The sequence below is a fragment of the Harpia harpyja genome, chromosome 1, assembly GCF_026419915.1.
Source record: "Harpia harpyja isolate bHarHar1 chromosome 1, bHarHar1 primary haplotype, whole genome shotgun sequence".
NCBI classification, from domain to species: Eukaryota; Metazoa; Chordata; class Aves; order Accipitriformes; family Accipitridae; genus Harpia; species Harpia harpyja.
Genome location: NC_068940.1, coordinates 12,371,559 through 12,386,382, shown reverse-complemented (window position 1 = coordinate 12,386,382; position 14,824 = coordinate 12,371,559). Strand labels below are relative to the sequence as shown.

Here is a 14,824-nt window from a genome sequence, read left to right as displayed (position 1 = left end):
TGAAGCCATTTAAGAAAAATACAAATAGACAACAATTTATGAGGATGTGGGGAAATATATCATTAGAGTAAGGATGCACTATATAAACTCATCAACCACTCTAGGATTTACAGCCATGTACAGGAAACTACTACTAAAAGCAAGATTGAATGCCGTATAAGCCCATCTAATCATACATTTGCTTTTCAGAGGAATCACTGCCAGTGCAGCAGTGACTGTGGAAACTTTGCAGCACTCATGCCAAACTGGCTGCCACAGGTGTGGGAGCCGTGCTCAGCCAGGCTGAGCCCAAGACACTGTGGAAAGCCAAGAGCAACACGAAGTATCCCCATCACCACGAAGGCAGTAGTCAGGAGAGATCAAGATGGATGGGTGAAGGAGTCACTGGCTCCTCTGGGCTCCCTGGGGCTCCAAGCAAACTGAAATTGTTCCCGCTGTGGGAAACTGGATGTAAGCACAGCATCTACACTTCTCTTGTGGCTCTTTCATCTCAACCCCAGGCTAATAAAATGAGTATTTCCCAAGGGGTGATGCTCACCTTTCCTCTCATTAAAGCCAGGAAGTGGGCTGAGAGGAAGGAAATATGTGGTGATGGAGCAGCTCCCAAACCACAGGTACGGAGGCAGGGCTGCAGTCCAGCACAAGAACTGGAATAACATCCCATTACTCTTTATAAGTGGATATTTTTCCATGTGGATTTTTTGGCACATTCATTGTTTTCCATACTTTGGCAGACAAGTATGGTCCTAATTTACTGAAGCATTATGTGCAAAACTGAATTATAATAATTCACATGTTAGCACTTCAGCTAGTTTCACCGATGGTGACTATACAGGAAACAGTCTGCTAAAGCAAAAAGGACTTTAGTCATAAGGAACCATCGCAGAAGAATTTCAGTAAAAATGACTTTCAAAAGATTAGGGTGAAATATTTATATATTTACATGTATATCTATATTTGTTTATACAATTTAGCCCATTCTAGACTCTGTGAATGGTCTTTAAATGGACTGTAGTTTAAAAAAGATTGTTACTAAGTATTGTTCTGTGAGTGTTTCAGACCTAGTTTGACATGACGCAAGAAGCATTTGTCCCAGGTATCCTTGATTCATTATCAATTAGAAGGATTAAGCAGTTTCTACTTGCTTTACTTGCTTCATTAATCATCTTTTTAATGATGCAAAAGAAGCAAAAATAGGAGCAAAAAAGAAAAGTAAAACTAAATTTTAGGGAATAAAGGAAATAGAATAGTTCTTCACATACACAGGATCAAGTCATTACCATTGTCACATTTTTCAGGAGCAAAATTAGTCTTTAATGGATAAAAATTCTGTGATGGATTAACATAAATGCTGGGAAATTTCCAGTGCTAGGAACTAATCATTTCTGAATAGCTTTATACGGTGCTGTTGTATAAACAGCCCTCACTGTAGGCAGAGCCCTGCAAAAAGAGACGTTGAGTTTTCCCAGCTCCAGTTGAATTCCCTGGGATCCAAGGCCAGCCGTCCCTACCAAAAGTATCTTTGTACCTTATGAGAATAGCACCTTGAAACACCCAAAAGATTCTACAGCTCTGGATAGCCTGGTTCACATTGCTTGGGGTAACCTCCCGACCCTTGGAGATACTCAAAACCTGTCTCTAGGGCAAGGCCCTGAGCAGCGGGAGCAAGCTGGACCTGCTTTGAGCGAGGGCTTGGACAGGAGACCTCCAGAGGTCCCTCCAACCTAGGGTATTTTACAGTTTTGCTGCACTGTTTGAAATCTACTGCTCGGGCACACAGAGGGCTCCTCGGAAAGGTCATTCTGCAACAACCTGCAAATATTTCTGTGTGTCCATCACTTTAATCTCTCAAACTCAGCACTTGCCTAGGAAGCGTCCTTGTTTCAGTGCAAAAAGCTTCCCTGAGCTCAAGCTGCCTCTGCTGCACGGCTGTTGTCTGAGCCAGACCCTCGGTGTAGCTTCTGCCTGACAGTACCGAAGGGTAGGGGTAGGACTCGCCTCCCCTGACTTCGGTGATCTTAAAGTCAGAGCCTGGTCTATGGGGGAGAGTCAACGGAGGAAGACAAAAACTCCAGAAAGGAGTTCATCCCATTTTAAGGCAGCAGGGCTGAACTGCCACCTGGAGCTGCCTGCCTTCCTCCTCTGAGCACAGAGGCAGTCTAGGCAACAGCTTTTGGACTGGGCTCTGGTTTTCAGGCAGCTGACATTACGAGAGGTGAATGCCCGCTCTTCAGGCAGACAAACAGAAAAAAAATGGATGAAAATTGCCATGTCTCCCTGTGACAAAAAAGTTTGAGAGCACAGCACTGAAACCTTGAGCACTCAGTGCCCTTTCCTAAGTACAAGAAATCTCTTTCTCCTCTTCAGGGCATTAAACACTGGACTTGCCATGAGAAGGAGAATTAACAAGAACCAAGCAGATCATCTCTGAATAATTTCCTTCTCCTTTGTGGACTGTTTTTGTTTTGCTTTCTGTTGCTAGCCTCTGAGAACAAACGTACTGTGTTTTCACCACATGTGCATAAAGAGAAAGATTTGTGGAGCACTGAATATTAACCAGTTCCTAGAAGAGGAGCTTGAACATCTCTTCTCCCAGTTCAATCTCTGTGAGCTAAATTCCTTGTAGCAAGAGGGCAGTGGTGCTCACAGAAGCAGACACTTAAAAAGCAGGGGAGGGCAATAGCATTTTATATTATCCTGTATATGCAGCACTTTCCTTCAGCTGATTGCCAGCCACCACACATGGGACATCAGCATTACCATTCCCATTTCACAGAAAGGACAGTAACAGTGAAGAATGGGAAGGTGAAGTCAACCACAGACTCAGAGCTGACTCCAAAGTAATTCAGAGCTGAGTTTTTGCAAAGTCTCCCCTGGCTCAGGCTGTGTTTAATCCCATTCCTACCATGGCTGAGGATGAGGGGATTTTTATCCATGCTTAGGGATTCAAGGTACAAACCGTGGACAGATGGGTTAGGAAGGACCAACAGGAAAATAAGTGAGTATGTTCTCTTAAGTGGACTGTGCAACGTCAAAAGAAGTGTTAAATTTCTTCTTCCAATATAGAATATCTGATTAAAACAAATGCAAACTGCACACGATGCAATAAAAAACAAATGTTCCATTTTCCACTTCTTCTTGCTACAGCTGTTTGTTTTAAATGTATAAAGATTAAGGGAACAGTCCTGAATTTAATTAAATCCCCAAAGAACTAATGATATTTATGCATATTAAATTTTTAAAGGCACTTGTGGCTGTTCAGCCAATCATTCACTGGACTGTCATAACATGCCTCCCAACCCTAATTTAAATTAGAAAGAAGAGACCCATGAAAAAAAACGTGCAGACAGTAACCTTTTCATTGCACATATGTTTAAGAGATAAACGCCCATCTAGCTTTAAAAGGCAACAAATCTAATAAATGGCCACATCATCATAACTCAATGGTGGAAAAAAATCAATGTTACAAATTTCTGAACTGCATCTCTCAGAAAAGTAAATTAAAACATCAATTCAAACCTACTTTAAACAGTTTATAAGAGGAACATTGACGTCTTAACACAGAAACTCCCAGATCACTCTAGATGAAGCTGGGGCTTTCCCAGAGCTGTGATGTAGGGAGCAGCATTCATTGGGGCCATCTTTGGCACACAGCAGGAAGCCCTGCTCGGTTGCTTGCTTTTCCCCTTCTCTAGCGAAGCCATGCCCTTCTCTGGTCCTGTACCTTCAATAAGTCAACAGGCGCATTAGGAGCTGGGTCTCTGATGAAGGTCTCTGAGTGAGAGGAAAAATGCTTTCTTGCTCTTTTTGCAGTAAATCAAGAAAGCCTCTGATGTGGCCCTGAGCAAGTCTCTGGTCCAAAGCTATAATCTCTGAACCTTCTCCCTTGTTACCAAGTTGGCTGTAAATGCAGGCTGCAAAGTTGCAGGGCCTCCTGTTCTCCCACCCTGCGTAATTTTCCCCCCTTGCGTACTCAACATTTTTTTATCCCAGTTCATACATAGTCATCTCTCCCACTTCAAAAAACAGACCCCTCCTCGCTGCATCTCCTAAACACTAATAAAAGATATTTCCTGTTCCACCTACCTTTCAGCATTGCCATACAGCATTAACCAGAAATAACTCTGAAAGCTCAATACAGTACAACCTCTTGCTAAACAGAAAGCCCAAATACTGCTCCTTCTCTCACAAGCAATTCTGACCCTGTTTAGAGAAGCACTTCCTTGCCTATGGTTAAGACTGTTTTTATGGTTTATCAATCATAACAGGAAAAAACCCAGCCATTAAGTACTGCTGTGCTCCTGTTTACGAGAGACTCTTCAGCCTTACTTTGCTGATACGACACAGCCTTTGCCAGGCACTTACCTATCAAATACTCCAGCCAGAATTTGTCTGTCTCTGGCTTGTAGGGTCGGTTGAAGTCAATCTGGATTTGGAAAGGCTGTCCCCGACGCACTATCAGCTTGGGGCTGTAGTACTTATCAGTGTGGTGCTGTTGCTTGTTGATCTCGTGGGGCTCCTTGAACATATGAATGTCCACAACATGCAGGTAATCTGCAGGGACACATAAATGAACACAGAAGTAAGAAGTCAGTATGTTGGAATGTCAGTATTGATCTCAACATCATTAGAGGCCCTGTCCTCCCCTTCCCCAGCATTGCCTCATTGAGGAACACCATGCAATGGAGCATGCTGGATCTGTTTGGGGCTTACATCCTCCCAGCTGAGCACGGACTTATGGACTGACACTTCTCTGTCCACCTGCCATTTTCACAGAGGCTGTAAGGCTTCTAGTGTATGGTGAAAGCAATTGCAGAAAGAGTAGGTTGCTATGGGTGGAAAGCTGAATGTCCCCAAGGAGAGTTGGGCTCCACCTTTCCTTTGGCACCAGCTTTCTGCAACTCTGGGCCTCGCTGTCACAAGTTTACCAGTGCAATCGGTGGGCCTTTGACAGCTGTGGCTTCATATCTCCCTTCTTGCAGCCCTCCATTTGTAAAATGCAAATTCACAGGGGTTTTGTGATGCTTAATTACATTAATGTTTGCAAAGCGCTACTACTATTGAGTGCTGAAGAGCCTGAGAGGCATTTAATGATCTTGCATTCAGCTGAGAGCTTGGATTGTCTGTATTAAATAAGGTTTTGGTAAACTGTATGTGTCTAGACTCAGCTTCTCAGTACACCTCCACTGCTATTAGTGTCGTCTTATGAAAACTAAATATAACATTACAGTATATAATTACAGCATAGAGTTATAGGCAAACAGCAGTAGGTATCTATAACATGCATGGGCAAAGCTTCGCTCCCTTCAAATTAGGGCCGTCTAAAGCGTTATAGCCTACCACTGCTGGAAGTTAGTTTGCTCAGCTAATGATCGATGTGGGGTGGCACTGGGATAGCCAAAGGCACTTGCAGTCACCACGAGCTACATGACTGTACGATACCGGGAATCTTCACAACAGGAGTCTTCTCACACAACGAGCAACCACATGAAAATGAACTGGACATTGTTCTTTTGCCTGCATGCTTGGGCAGGTAATCACGAAACCTCTGCCAGGAGGACCATTGCTGGTCCTCACCACCAGGAGAGAGACAGAAGAGTAAAGCTTGATTTGCAGCTCTCAGCTTGTCTTTCCAGGTGCTGACAGTTAGAAACTAGCTAATTTCTGCATTTTATACTGACAGTGACAGAGCCAAACTCATGTCTGGCAAAAAGACGTGCACATTTACAGCAGCTGGTAGAGCTGTGTGTACTCGTGGTGGTGGCTAATTTGGCCTGCTGCTGAGAACACTGTGAGCAGGAATGATGTGCTCAGTGACTGAGTCGGGTATTCAAGTCACTGAGGGCTGAACGCAACCCATTTCACAGACAACAGCTCAGACAACAGCTTTGCACACCGCTTTTCCTTGAAGGCAAGGATACGCTGCATAGTGGCCAGCTCTGGACAAGCAGCAGAGCAGCTCCCTCTTGGGTGTGTAGCCCCCAGGCTTACAGCAGCCTGTGTGTTAGCCATGCCCCTCTGCAGGGATGTGTTCAAGACATCAGCAGAGCCCTGCAGGCAGCAACTCCCCTGGACACCAGCATGGTCCTTCTCCTGCCCCAGCCAAGCCACCCAGCCTGGGCTCTGGGTGACAGCTAATGGGAGAGGGGGAAATAAAGGCAGCAGGAGCAGGTCCCGCTCCTGCATTGTCATCATGAGCTGCCTAGCCCTGCCCTTCAGGCAACAGAAGGAAAGGAAACTGCCCGAGGACACAGCAAGATAAGGATCCTTTCATGGAAAAGCCCTGGACAACTGAACCCAAACCCATTTGCCTCCTGCTAACCCTAATCTGTGGAAAGGCTGGAATACCCTGTTCAATCCTGAGGCAGGCTTAAAGTCCCATGGCAACGTTATTGTTATTCTCTGCTCAATTTGCCAGGCTTCTGGAGTAACTTCTGTAGATCCCCACTGGCTTTAGCACTGGCTAAAGTTACAGAGATGGTTTTTGTGTGAAACTTTAAACGCGTTTTGCTCAGAAATCATTCTCATTGCCCCTCTGTGAAGTGGGGCATGTCTTTGCCTCCCTCCCTGCAAAACTTACCAATGCCCACTCACAATAATGCCGACAAAGCTCACAACCGAATTACATGAGGCAGGAATTTCCTGGAAAGGGGGTAAAGTGGGGGCAGAGGAGAGTCTCTCCCATCATCTCTCCCAACCCCTCCCAGGCTGAAAGCACTGCATGTAAAAGCCACATATCTTGGGGCTCTGTGAGGGGTGATGTTATCAGTAAGTTTGGCTCAGCTTCTCTCTCCTTCCAAGGAGGCTTAAAAATGGAGTTGAGGGTTTGCTGTGTTTTCATCTTGTGTTCTGAAATAAAAGGCAACAGTGAGTGACCCTGCCCTTCCTTTGCACGTTAGCCCCTTCAAGGAACTGTAAAGCTAAGCCACCCTGGGCCGTCAGTTCAGCATTTGCTTTATTTTATCTCAGGACTTTACATGGCTCCCGTCAAAACACAGCCATACACATCTGCAGAAAACACATTTCGCTTTCAGTCTCAGTGTTAAAATGTACGTTGAGCTTGCCAGATGAATATAACCTGTGACCAGAGCCTATGTTAATTACAGTAATGGTAATTATGGAGGACAAAACATGAGCAGGATAATGGGATGTGCTAACACCATCACCAGGGTGGGATCAAAAGGAGGGCTCCAGGCGATGCGCACATCACTGCTCATCTGCTCATGAGGCACAGGTGGCCATCGAGGCGTCCTTTGAAGTCAGGTCCATTTGACATTTGCCCATAGCCTGGTCTGCTGTTTAGTGCAAGCAGGTTCGCTGCTTGAGAGGCAGCAGTCCGATGCTTTCTTAAAGCTTTTGCAATGTTAAGCTTGCATGGAAATAAATGAGCACAAGCTTGAGCTGTTTTTCGAATAACAAGAATAGCCTTCAAACATTAGGTTTTCTTGGAGGACCAGAGAGAAAGGGCTCTGGATTACAAAGCAAATAGCGTGAGTTTCCAAAGGAGGTGCCCAGGGGAAGCACGATTCCCTGGCGAGTCGCCGAACTTTGCAAAGGAGGGTGCGTGGGGAGCTTGCAGACCGTGGGCCCGCAGGGCTGTGTCCTCCCACCGAGCGGCTGTAAGCGCCAGGCCCACTCGTAACACGTTGCGGTGAGATGAGCTGGCTAGGAAGAGCCAGGGGGAGGACACGGCACAGCCGTGTTCACGGAGACACAGGCTTCTTGCTGAAGAAGCACTCGGGGGGGCTGCGTGTCCTCCTCACTGAGCATCCCTCCCGCAAGCAAGCGGGGGTCCCGCAGCAGGCAGCCCACTGACCGGGCTGGGGAGGCAGCAGCCATCCCTGGCAGCCTCGGCCGCTCGCTCCGGCTGTGATTCAGCGGAGTAGAAGTGGGTGTCAGCAGAGAGCTAGTCAAGCACAGGGTTTTACCTCATCCTAGAGTAGTAGCTAAAATAGGTCAAATGAGTCACACCCTAAAAATGCCTGTTTCTCTCTGTTGGCTGTCAAGGGAAACGAGGGTGACTAGCTCAGCTGTAGACACCTACACTGCACAGATCAAGGGCAGGATTCAGTTAAATTTAGGCACCTAAATGATGTGAGCCTGGTATGTAACCTCTTATTACAGCCAGTTGGTGGCTGGTTGCTGCAGCCAGTGGAGCTGAGAAGGGTACAGATCACCCTGAAAGGGACACCCACTGCCTCTCTGGACAGCCTGTGCCCTCACCTCCACTCATGGATGGCTCTGTGTTGACTATGATCTGACACAGGTGAAGACACTGAAGTTTAGATGTTTATAGCAGGTGTCCAATCCCACCCCAAAGGCTAGAAAACACCTCAGTTGTAACAGCAGGGATAAAAGCATTGGCATGCTTTTTTCCGTGTGTTATGGCAATGAAACGTGGGAACCACTACAGAAAATTTGGACAACCCAGAAGCGTAGAGGCGTGCAGGAGAAGGAGGTGGCACAAGCAGTCATCTGCAAGGATGTGCTCGCGGTGCTAGAGCCCTGTCGTACTGTGCCGCTCCTGCTCTGCCTGCAGACGCTCACTTTATCCCCCAAGAACAACACTGTGAGGGCTCTGGGCAGGCTCAGCCCCCAGTCTGAGCTCCATTGGGCTATAAACCTTTAACATGGTCTGACAGGTGACTTAAGCATCCTACCCCAAAACAGCGTGTCCAGGGACCACACTTATATCAGGTGGCATCACAGGCTTAGATCACAGCTGATGTGCACTGAAACAGGAATGCTGCTGCAGTCCTCTCCCTTCAGGTTAGCCCTTGCATGTTGTTGCTACAAGCATTGCAGAGCTGAACTGCACAGCAGAGCTGATCCAGCTGTACAAAAAGAGTTTTGCTGTTACGCACAAATTTATTTTTCAGCCATACCAGTCCCAGGTATATCCTATGGCCACAAAAACTCTTGCTTTGGACAAGGGTTGTTTTTCTCACTAGCAGTATCTCCTTGAGCACATGTTGGGTTCCTGCCTCAACTCACTTGACCTGACATTCCTAAGTTTCCATTGCATTTCTGAAAAGCAAGAGGCTCCCGCCCACCAGCACCGTACTTCATTCAGAGCCTGATGTGAAGCACATCAAAAAGCAGTAGGAATCTTTCTCCTGGTACTGGTGGGCTTTAGCTACAGGCTGCATTCCTTCTAAGGTATCCCACACTCTTACACATCTCCAGCTTCTGTGAGCATATTGGGTTTGAAACAATGTCTAGTCAGGACATGTACTGCGTTACATTTGACAGTTTAAACACATATACTTGCCCCAGAGCTACAGGGTTGTTTGAAAAGGTTCACGCAAAGTTTCTACAATCTTAACGTGCCAGTTGGTTTGCTCAGGCATTTCTTAAAAGAAATGCTTTTTAAAGATATGTGTGTGTATTAAAATGGGGGGACGTGTTGTTAAGGCACATGATTAGGATTACAGAAATAATGCTTTGCAATAAAAATTTGAACTTGTCGCATAAAATCTCTTTGCCTGTTTCCTGGTGTGTAAAATGCAGTAATTAATGCTTGTACACATTTATTAAGCACTCTTTCAACCCTGGATGAAAAGTCCCATACAAGCATTAAGTATTATTACATCTGGCTACCCTGAGTTGCCACGTTCAACAAGTTCTGCTGTTCATTTCAAATAGGCCAAAAAATTAACGTCATTTGGTTGGTGACTCATTCAGGAACCAATCCTGATTTCTTTTAAACCAAATCCTACCTAATTTTTTTCAGATTCACTCCAAAGAGTTGGCACTGAGGATGTGGTTTGATTTCCCCATCTCCTACCATGATATTGTTTTGTCTGCCCAGCCAAATGATTGAAACATGTTTCACAGGAGAATAACTAAAAATATGGGGATTCCTTTTAGTTTTGCATTCATTTTTATGAATGAGCTGAACATCTAGCAAAAGTTTTCCCTGCCAGCCAGCATTTTGCAGTAGTTTCACAGTCAGTTTAAGGCCATACAAACCAGAAGGGCTATTAAGAGGGGAGGGTCCCCCGGGCCCCCTTCACCCCAGTGCTGCCACAGCCATGCCTGAAGCCATCAGGTCCTAAAGTGACTCTGTGATGGTGATCAAACTGGGAAAACCCATTCTTGCCTTTTTTTAACCACTCCCACAGTTCAAGCGGAAAACTGGTCACTCAGCTTCTCCACTCTTCACTTTCCCTACCCATAACCTGCAGTAGCATTTCCATGCACATGGGTGTTTTTAGCAAGTTTTTTCCTGAGCAGCAATAAAAGCTATCTAAGATCAAAGCATGTAAGGAAAAAAGTGATTTGGTTTTAATTCACAGACCTGGGCAGAGGTGAGTATGGAAGATGTAAAAATAGACTCATGGCTTAATTGTACACTGTACCTTTTGGATTAAATCCTCTAGGTATCAATCCAAAAGCCTCCATCTCAGGGACCTCATTTTCTTCATCATTAGAGTTGTTTGATGGGAGGGCTCTTCTCCCATTCAGAGGAGGGTTCTTCTTCTCGTTGGTGCTCATTGTTTCAGACATCCTGTATTAAAAATGTTGTAATAACCTGAAAGAAAGAAAGAGTGCAAGGAAAAAGCAAACATGAGCCAGCATGGCACATGTAAGATGGGAGAAACCAAAAACAGTGTGGGGTGCCAGTGAGCTACACATTTTTAGACTCACATAAATAAAAACTGAGAGGCAGAAAACATCAGTCTAATGATGGAGTACAGCTCTCTAAGGATTGGAAGGCATTTTGTGTTTGTCAAAACATATGAATAAGAGAAGAAGGGGGGCGGGAGAAGGAGAGGGAAGCCTAACACAGGAGTATTTGCCTAGGAGAAGCAGGGCATTAAAAACATTAGGGAGTTTCAGGTAAAAGAACTGGAAAATCATTCACTCTCCCACCCTCCAAAACAGCATTATTGAATCCAAAATAGCAAATTATATTTCCAGAAAGTGCATCACACACTACCTCCCCCTAATAAAAATGACATTCTAAGTTATACTGCAATCATCCCAAATACTACAGCCTACACCAGTCTGTGGATGATTACTAGAGAATTGTATTTTTGTCCCTATGCATGCAAACACCCAATATTTAAAGGGCTAACTCCTGCACCCAGACAATCCACTTCTGAGAAAGAGAGAAAAAAAAAGAGGCAGGGGGAAGGGAAAAAAAAGAACAGAAAAAAGCACTTATCCACTTATTTCTCTCCCACTAATGACCTTAAGGGAAGTCTCAGATGTAGGCTGATCAGAGACTTCTCTTTGAGCTAGTCAAAACTGCTTTCACATCTATTTCAGTGTAAGCATGTAGCAATGAAAAAGCCATGCCATCCTTCTAAGAAAATATTAGTGGCTGAGAACACGACTTCTTCCCAAAGCTCCTGAAAACAGCAATTCAAAATGTAGCAATTATTTAATAGCAGTAAGCTCTTAAAGGAAGTTTTTTAGTTAGCAAGGATACCTTCTTTTCAGATAGTCTTTTTTTTTTTTTTTTCTTCTCTCTTGCAGAATTTCTGAAGAGCAATGGAAGCCTGGAAAAAGTTGGGGGCTTTTAAGTAACGTCTGTATATCCTCCTCCCTCCTGTTGCAATAGGACAGTGCTGAAAGGGTTGCCAAGCCCTCCCCGCACCACCTCTGAGGATCTGCCACCACTGCTGGCACGTCTTTGCTTACTCCCTCCCTCTCCCTGCCTATCTTACCCCAGCTCTGCTCACCAGGAGCATTTCAGAGTGCTTGGGCTAAGGAAACATCTTGGGCACTTAAGTTTCAGTTCTTAGTGAGACGGACTAGAACTGCTCATAGCACAAGGGCATATGTAGCAGGAGAATGGAGGGGATTTTCTGAGGGACACAGCCCCAGAACCCATGCTCACTATGTTGCCAGTCTTTAATGGTGTCTCTACCTCAGGATGCCCGCAATGCAACTTCAGGTGCTGGTTTTCAGAGTACTCCCAGGCAGACGCAGAGACCAGGTTCCCCTGCCTAGTTGCCTCACGGCAGTCCTTTCAGAGGACTGTGGGGCATGTGGACATGGAGAGCTCGTTGGTTGCCCAGTGGAGAGGACATTTTTCTATGCAGTTCAGGAAAGTGAAGGTATTTTGCACCAAACAGCTATGTTTGGGGCAAATGACCTTCAGCTCTTGCTCATGATAAAATGTGCATCACCTAACAACCAGGGTCTGGGGCAGTACCTGGTGGAAGCATTTTAGCTCCACGTCAACTTTGTTCAGTTCCACCAAGCTCCAAGATAACTGGAGACCGTGTGACACCTCCTCTGTCAGGCATAACTCCACAGACCAGTGGAGTTACATGGAGAAAAAGCAGTGTACAGGGAAGAATTCAGGCCCGCTGTCCTGCCAGCTGCTGCTGTTTGGCAGCAGAGGTACAAGTCACCTACTAAGAGCATGCATGGACAGTCGAGAGCCCCTCTGACACCACTTATTTGCCTCAGTGGCAGGGTGGATAAAGGAGCGAGGAGACACAGTGAAGAGGACTCCACTCAGCCAGCTATGACTTCCAGGCCCATAGCATCAGTGAAGCCTCAAACCTCTGCTGGCTTAACACCACTGAAATCAAGCCAGAAGGCAGAAGAAGAGAGAATCAGGTCACATTCCTATAACAGAAAGCAGCAAGTGAATCATCTGGAAGACAGGACTCCCACCCTAGCTCCCTGGGGATTTCCCAGCCACAGTGATTTAGCTCCACATGAGCCAGGACACCTGCACGGCACGGGGCAGAGATGCCAGCTGGGGACCTGGGAGCAGCGTGGCTGCACCAGCATGGCGTTGTAGCCAGGCTAACAAGCCTGCTAGGGCTGATTGCCGAGGTACCGCACCAGGCTGCAGCCGTTTTGGAGGCAGCCTCGCTATCCGCACCCCAGCTTTGCACTACGCTGTCTCATAGCCAAAGGGCTTGAGCTCTCTCCTGCCTCCCCCAGCTGGCTGTTAGGCATGTAGCATAGAAAGCTACCTAGCCAGGGGACTCCCCTTCCCCTGCCCTGCTCCCCCAGGAGCACAAGCACCCTGCGGGGACAGATCTGGTCCCATCACTAGCATCCTGAGCTGCAATTTCCATTGACTCACTTTCACACAGATGGGCCCTGCAATAACCATCTGGAGGGCAAGCAGCACCTCTGGCACCCAGGAACACAATGAGCTTTCCAGGGAAGGAGGCCGGTTGCCGATTTTCTTGCTTGCTTTTTTTTTTTCCTTCACCTTCCACTCTGATTTCTACATGGCATGGTGTGCTTTGTGCCTCTGTCTCCACTTCCAGCCAGCACTTCAGTTCCCAAAATTGCAGCTGCTGCAACAACGTTACAAAAACTGATATAAATATTGCCTCAGTGCCATGCCTGCTGGAGGCCGGCAACACAAATAAGAAACGCCATCTCCCGAGGAAGTCATGTGCTTCCCCAAGTGGCTGCGGTGCTGTCAGAGCCGGGAGGAAAACTTTGTCAGAGCGAGGAAGGGAGCGAGCGGATGCAGCCGAACAGATCCCACTACAGCCGTTGCGCTTAAACAGCCAGCGGTTGCAGATGTCTCCCCGTGCCCATGCACATCTCTCCAGGGCTTTCAGCAGAAGCCAACGATCACGCGGAAAAGGGGGAGGCCAAAATTTTTGGCGGTAGCGGCAGGAGGGGGGCTTTGCATCCAGGGAGAGTCATGTTCCGCAGGCTGTGATTTATTTATTTTGTGGAGAGTAATGTAAATTTGTGCTTATGACAGCTCCAGATGGCAGGTATTTTCTCATTACCTTGACTTCTTAGCATTTGCTCTCCCTTGCCTATTAGACTGCGCTGGCCTTAATTTAACTTCCATGGTTCGAAACTACTGACGTCAGGGCTGATGCGGGAGGGGGCACAGAGAACACGAAGCCCTGGTTTTCCTGTAGGGCCTTATGTTTAATGAATGATGCACTGGGATGACTGGTCAAAGAGCACTCTCTCTTCCTGAAGCCGCTTCTGCACTGCACCCTGTGGGGAACCATGAGCCCATGCCCATTTCTCAGAGGCAGCCTTCAGATGCTCGTGGCCTTTGCCAAAGACCTTTGCAGCCACGGGCACCCTTCCCACTGCAATAGACTTTGGATGATGGACAGCCCTTCCTCCCGCTCCCCACAGAAAACCCCTTAAATGGCTGCAAAGCTTGCACCGTAAAGAGTTATCCAAAATGCAGTTTCCTGTTGTCGTCAGAGCCAATGTCACTCTGTTCCAAGTCCTCCCATGCCAGATAAGTTTGTGGGGAAAAAAAATCCCGCAAAACACAAGAGTCAGTAAAGCTTTACAGCCAGAGGAGAGGGTGTGCCAAGATCTGTCACAAGCAAACTGATCAACCAGGTGCTCACATAAATGGGTTGCTGTGCTGTGTGCCAACGGCTGGATGGGAGAGATATTTTCCCTACCACTACTGTAGCTACACCAAGCACTCCTTGGCAGCAGCTGAGCATTGTCAAGCTCTGGAACAGGGTGACTTCCTTTCTTCTTTTGTTAAAATATTACCCTCATGCCGTTTTCAGTCTAGGTGGGTGTTCAGATACACTGGGACATGATTACTACAGCATGTGCACAAGTGTACCTGTGAGGAGATCATTGTCACTCCCCATAAACCAGACTCTCTCAACTCTGATCTTTTATACATAATAACACAACGTTACCTCTCTCTTGTCTTCTCAGAGCTTCACTCGGGAACTTGCACCCTTTCTTAGATGATCAAGTCTGTCTTCCCCCTTCCTCTGCATCAGTACTTGTCTCCCAGAAACTGATGTTCCTCTTCCTACGATGCCCTGCCTCACCAAGGCTGCAGGCAGAGTAGAGCAGATTCTAGCAGAAAATATGAATAAAAAATGTTCTT

General features: G+C 46.5%; 1 protein-coding gene across 5 annotated transcripts in view; it reads right to left on the bottom strand.

The window, feature by feature from the left end:
* The window catches only part of F13A1 (coagulation factor XIII A chain), a 64,816-nt gene extending 49,992 nt beyond the window's left edge, over positions 1–14,824 (bottom strand). The window contains exons 1-3 of one of the 5 annotated variants that reach the window (XM_052778400.1): positions 14,628–14,824; positions 10,362–10,534; positions 4,366–4,554 (exon numbers count right to left, since the gene is read on the bottom strand). In XM_052778400.1, the coding sequence (XP_052634360.1) occupies positions 4,366–4,554; positions 10,362–10,509 (337 nt within the window). In that variant the 5' untranslated portion in view covers positions 10,510–10,534; positions 14,628–14,824. Of the gene's footprint in view, positions 1–4,365; positions 4,555–8,660; positions 8,835–10,361; positions 10,535–10,650; positions 10,936–11,437; positions 11,681–14,627 lie in introns of those variants that run through there. The other 4 variants (XM_052778312.1, XM_052778645.1, XM_052778487.1 and 1 more) reach the window with 4 other exon arrangements.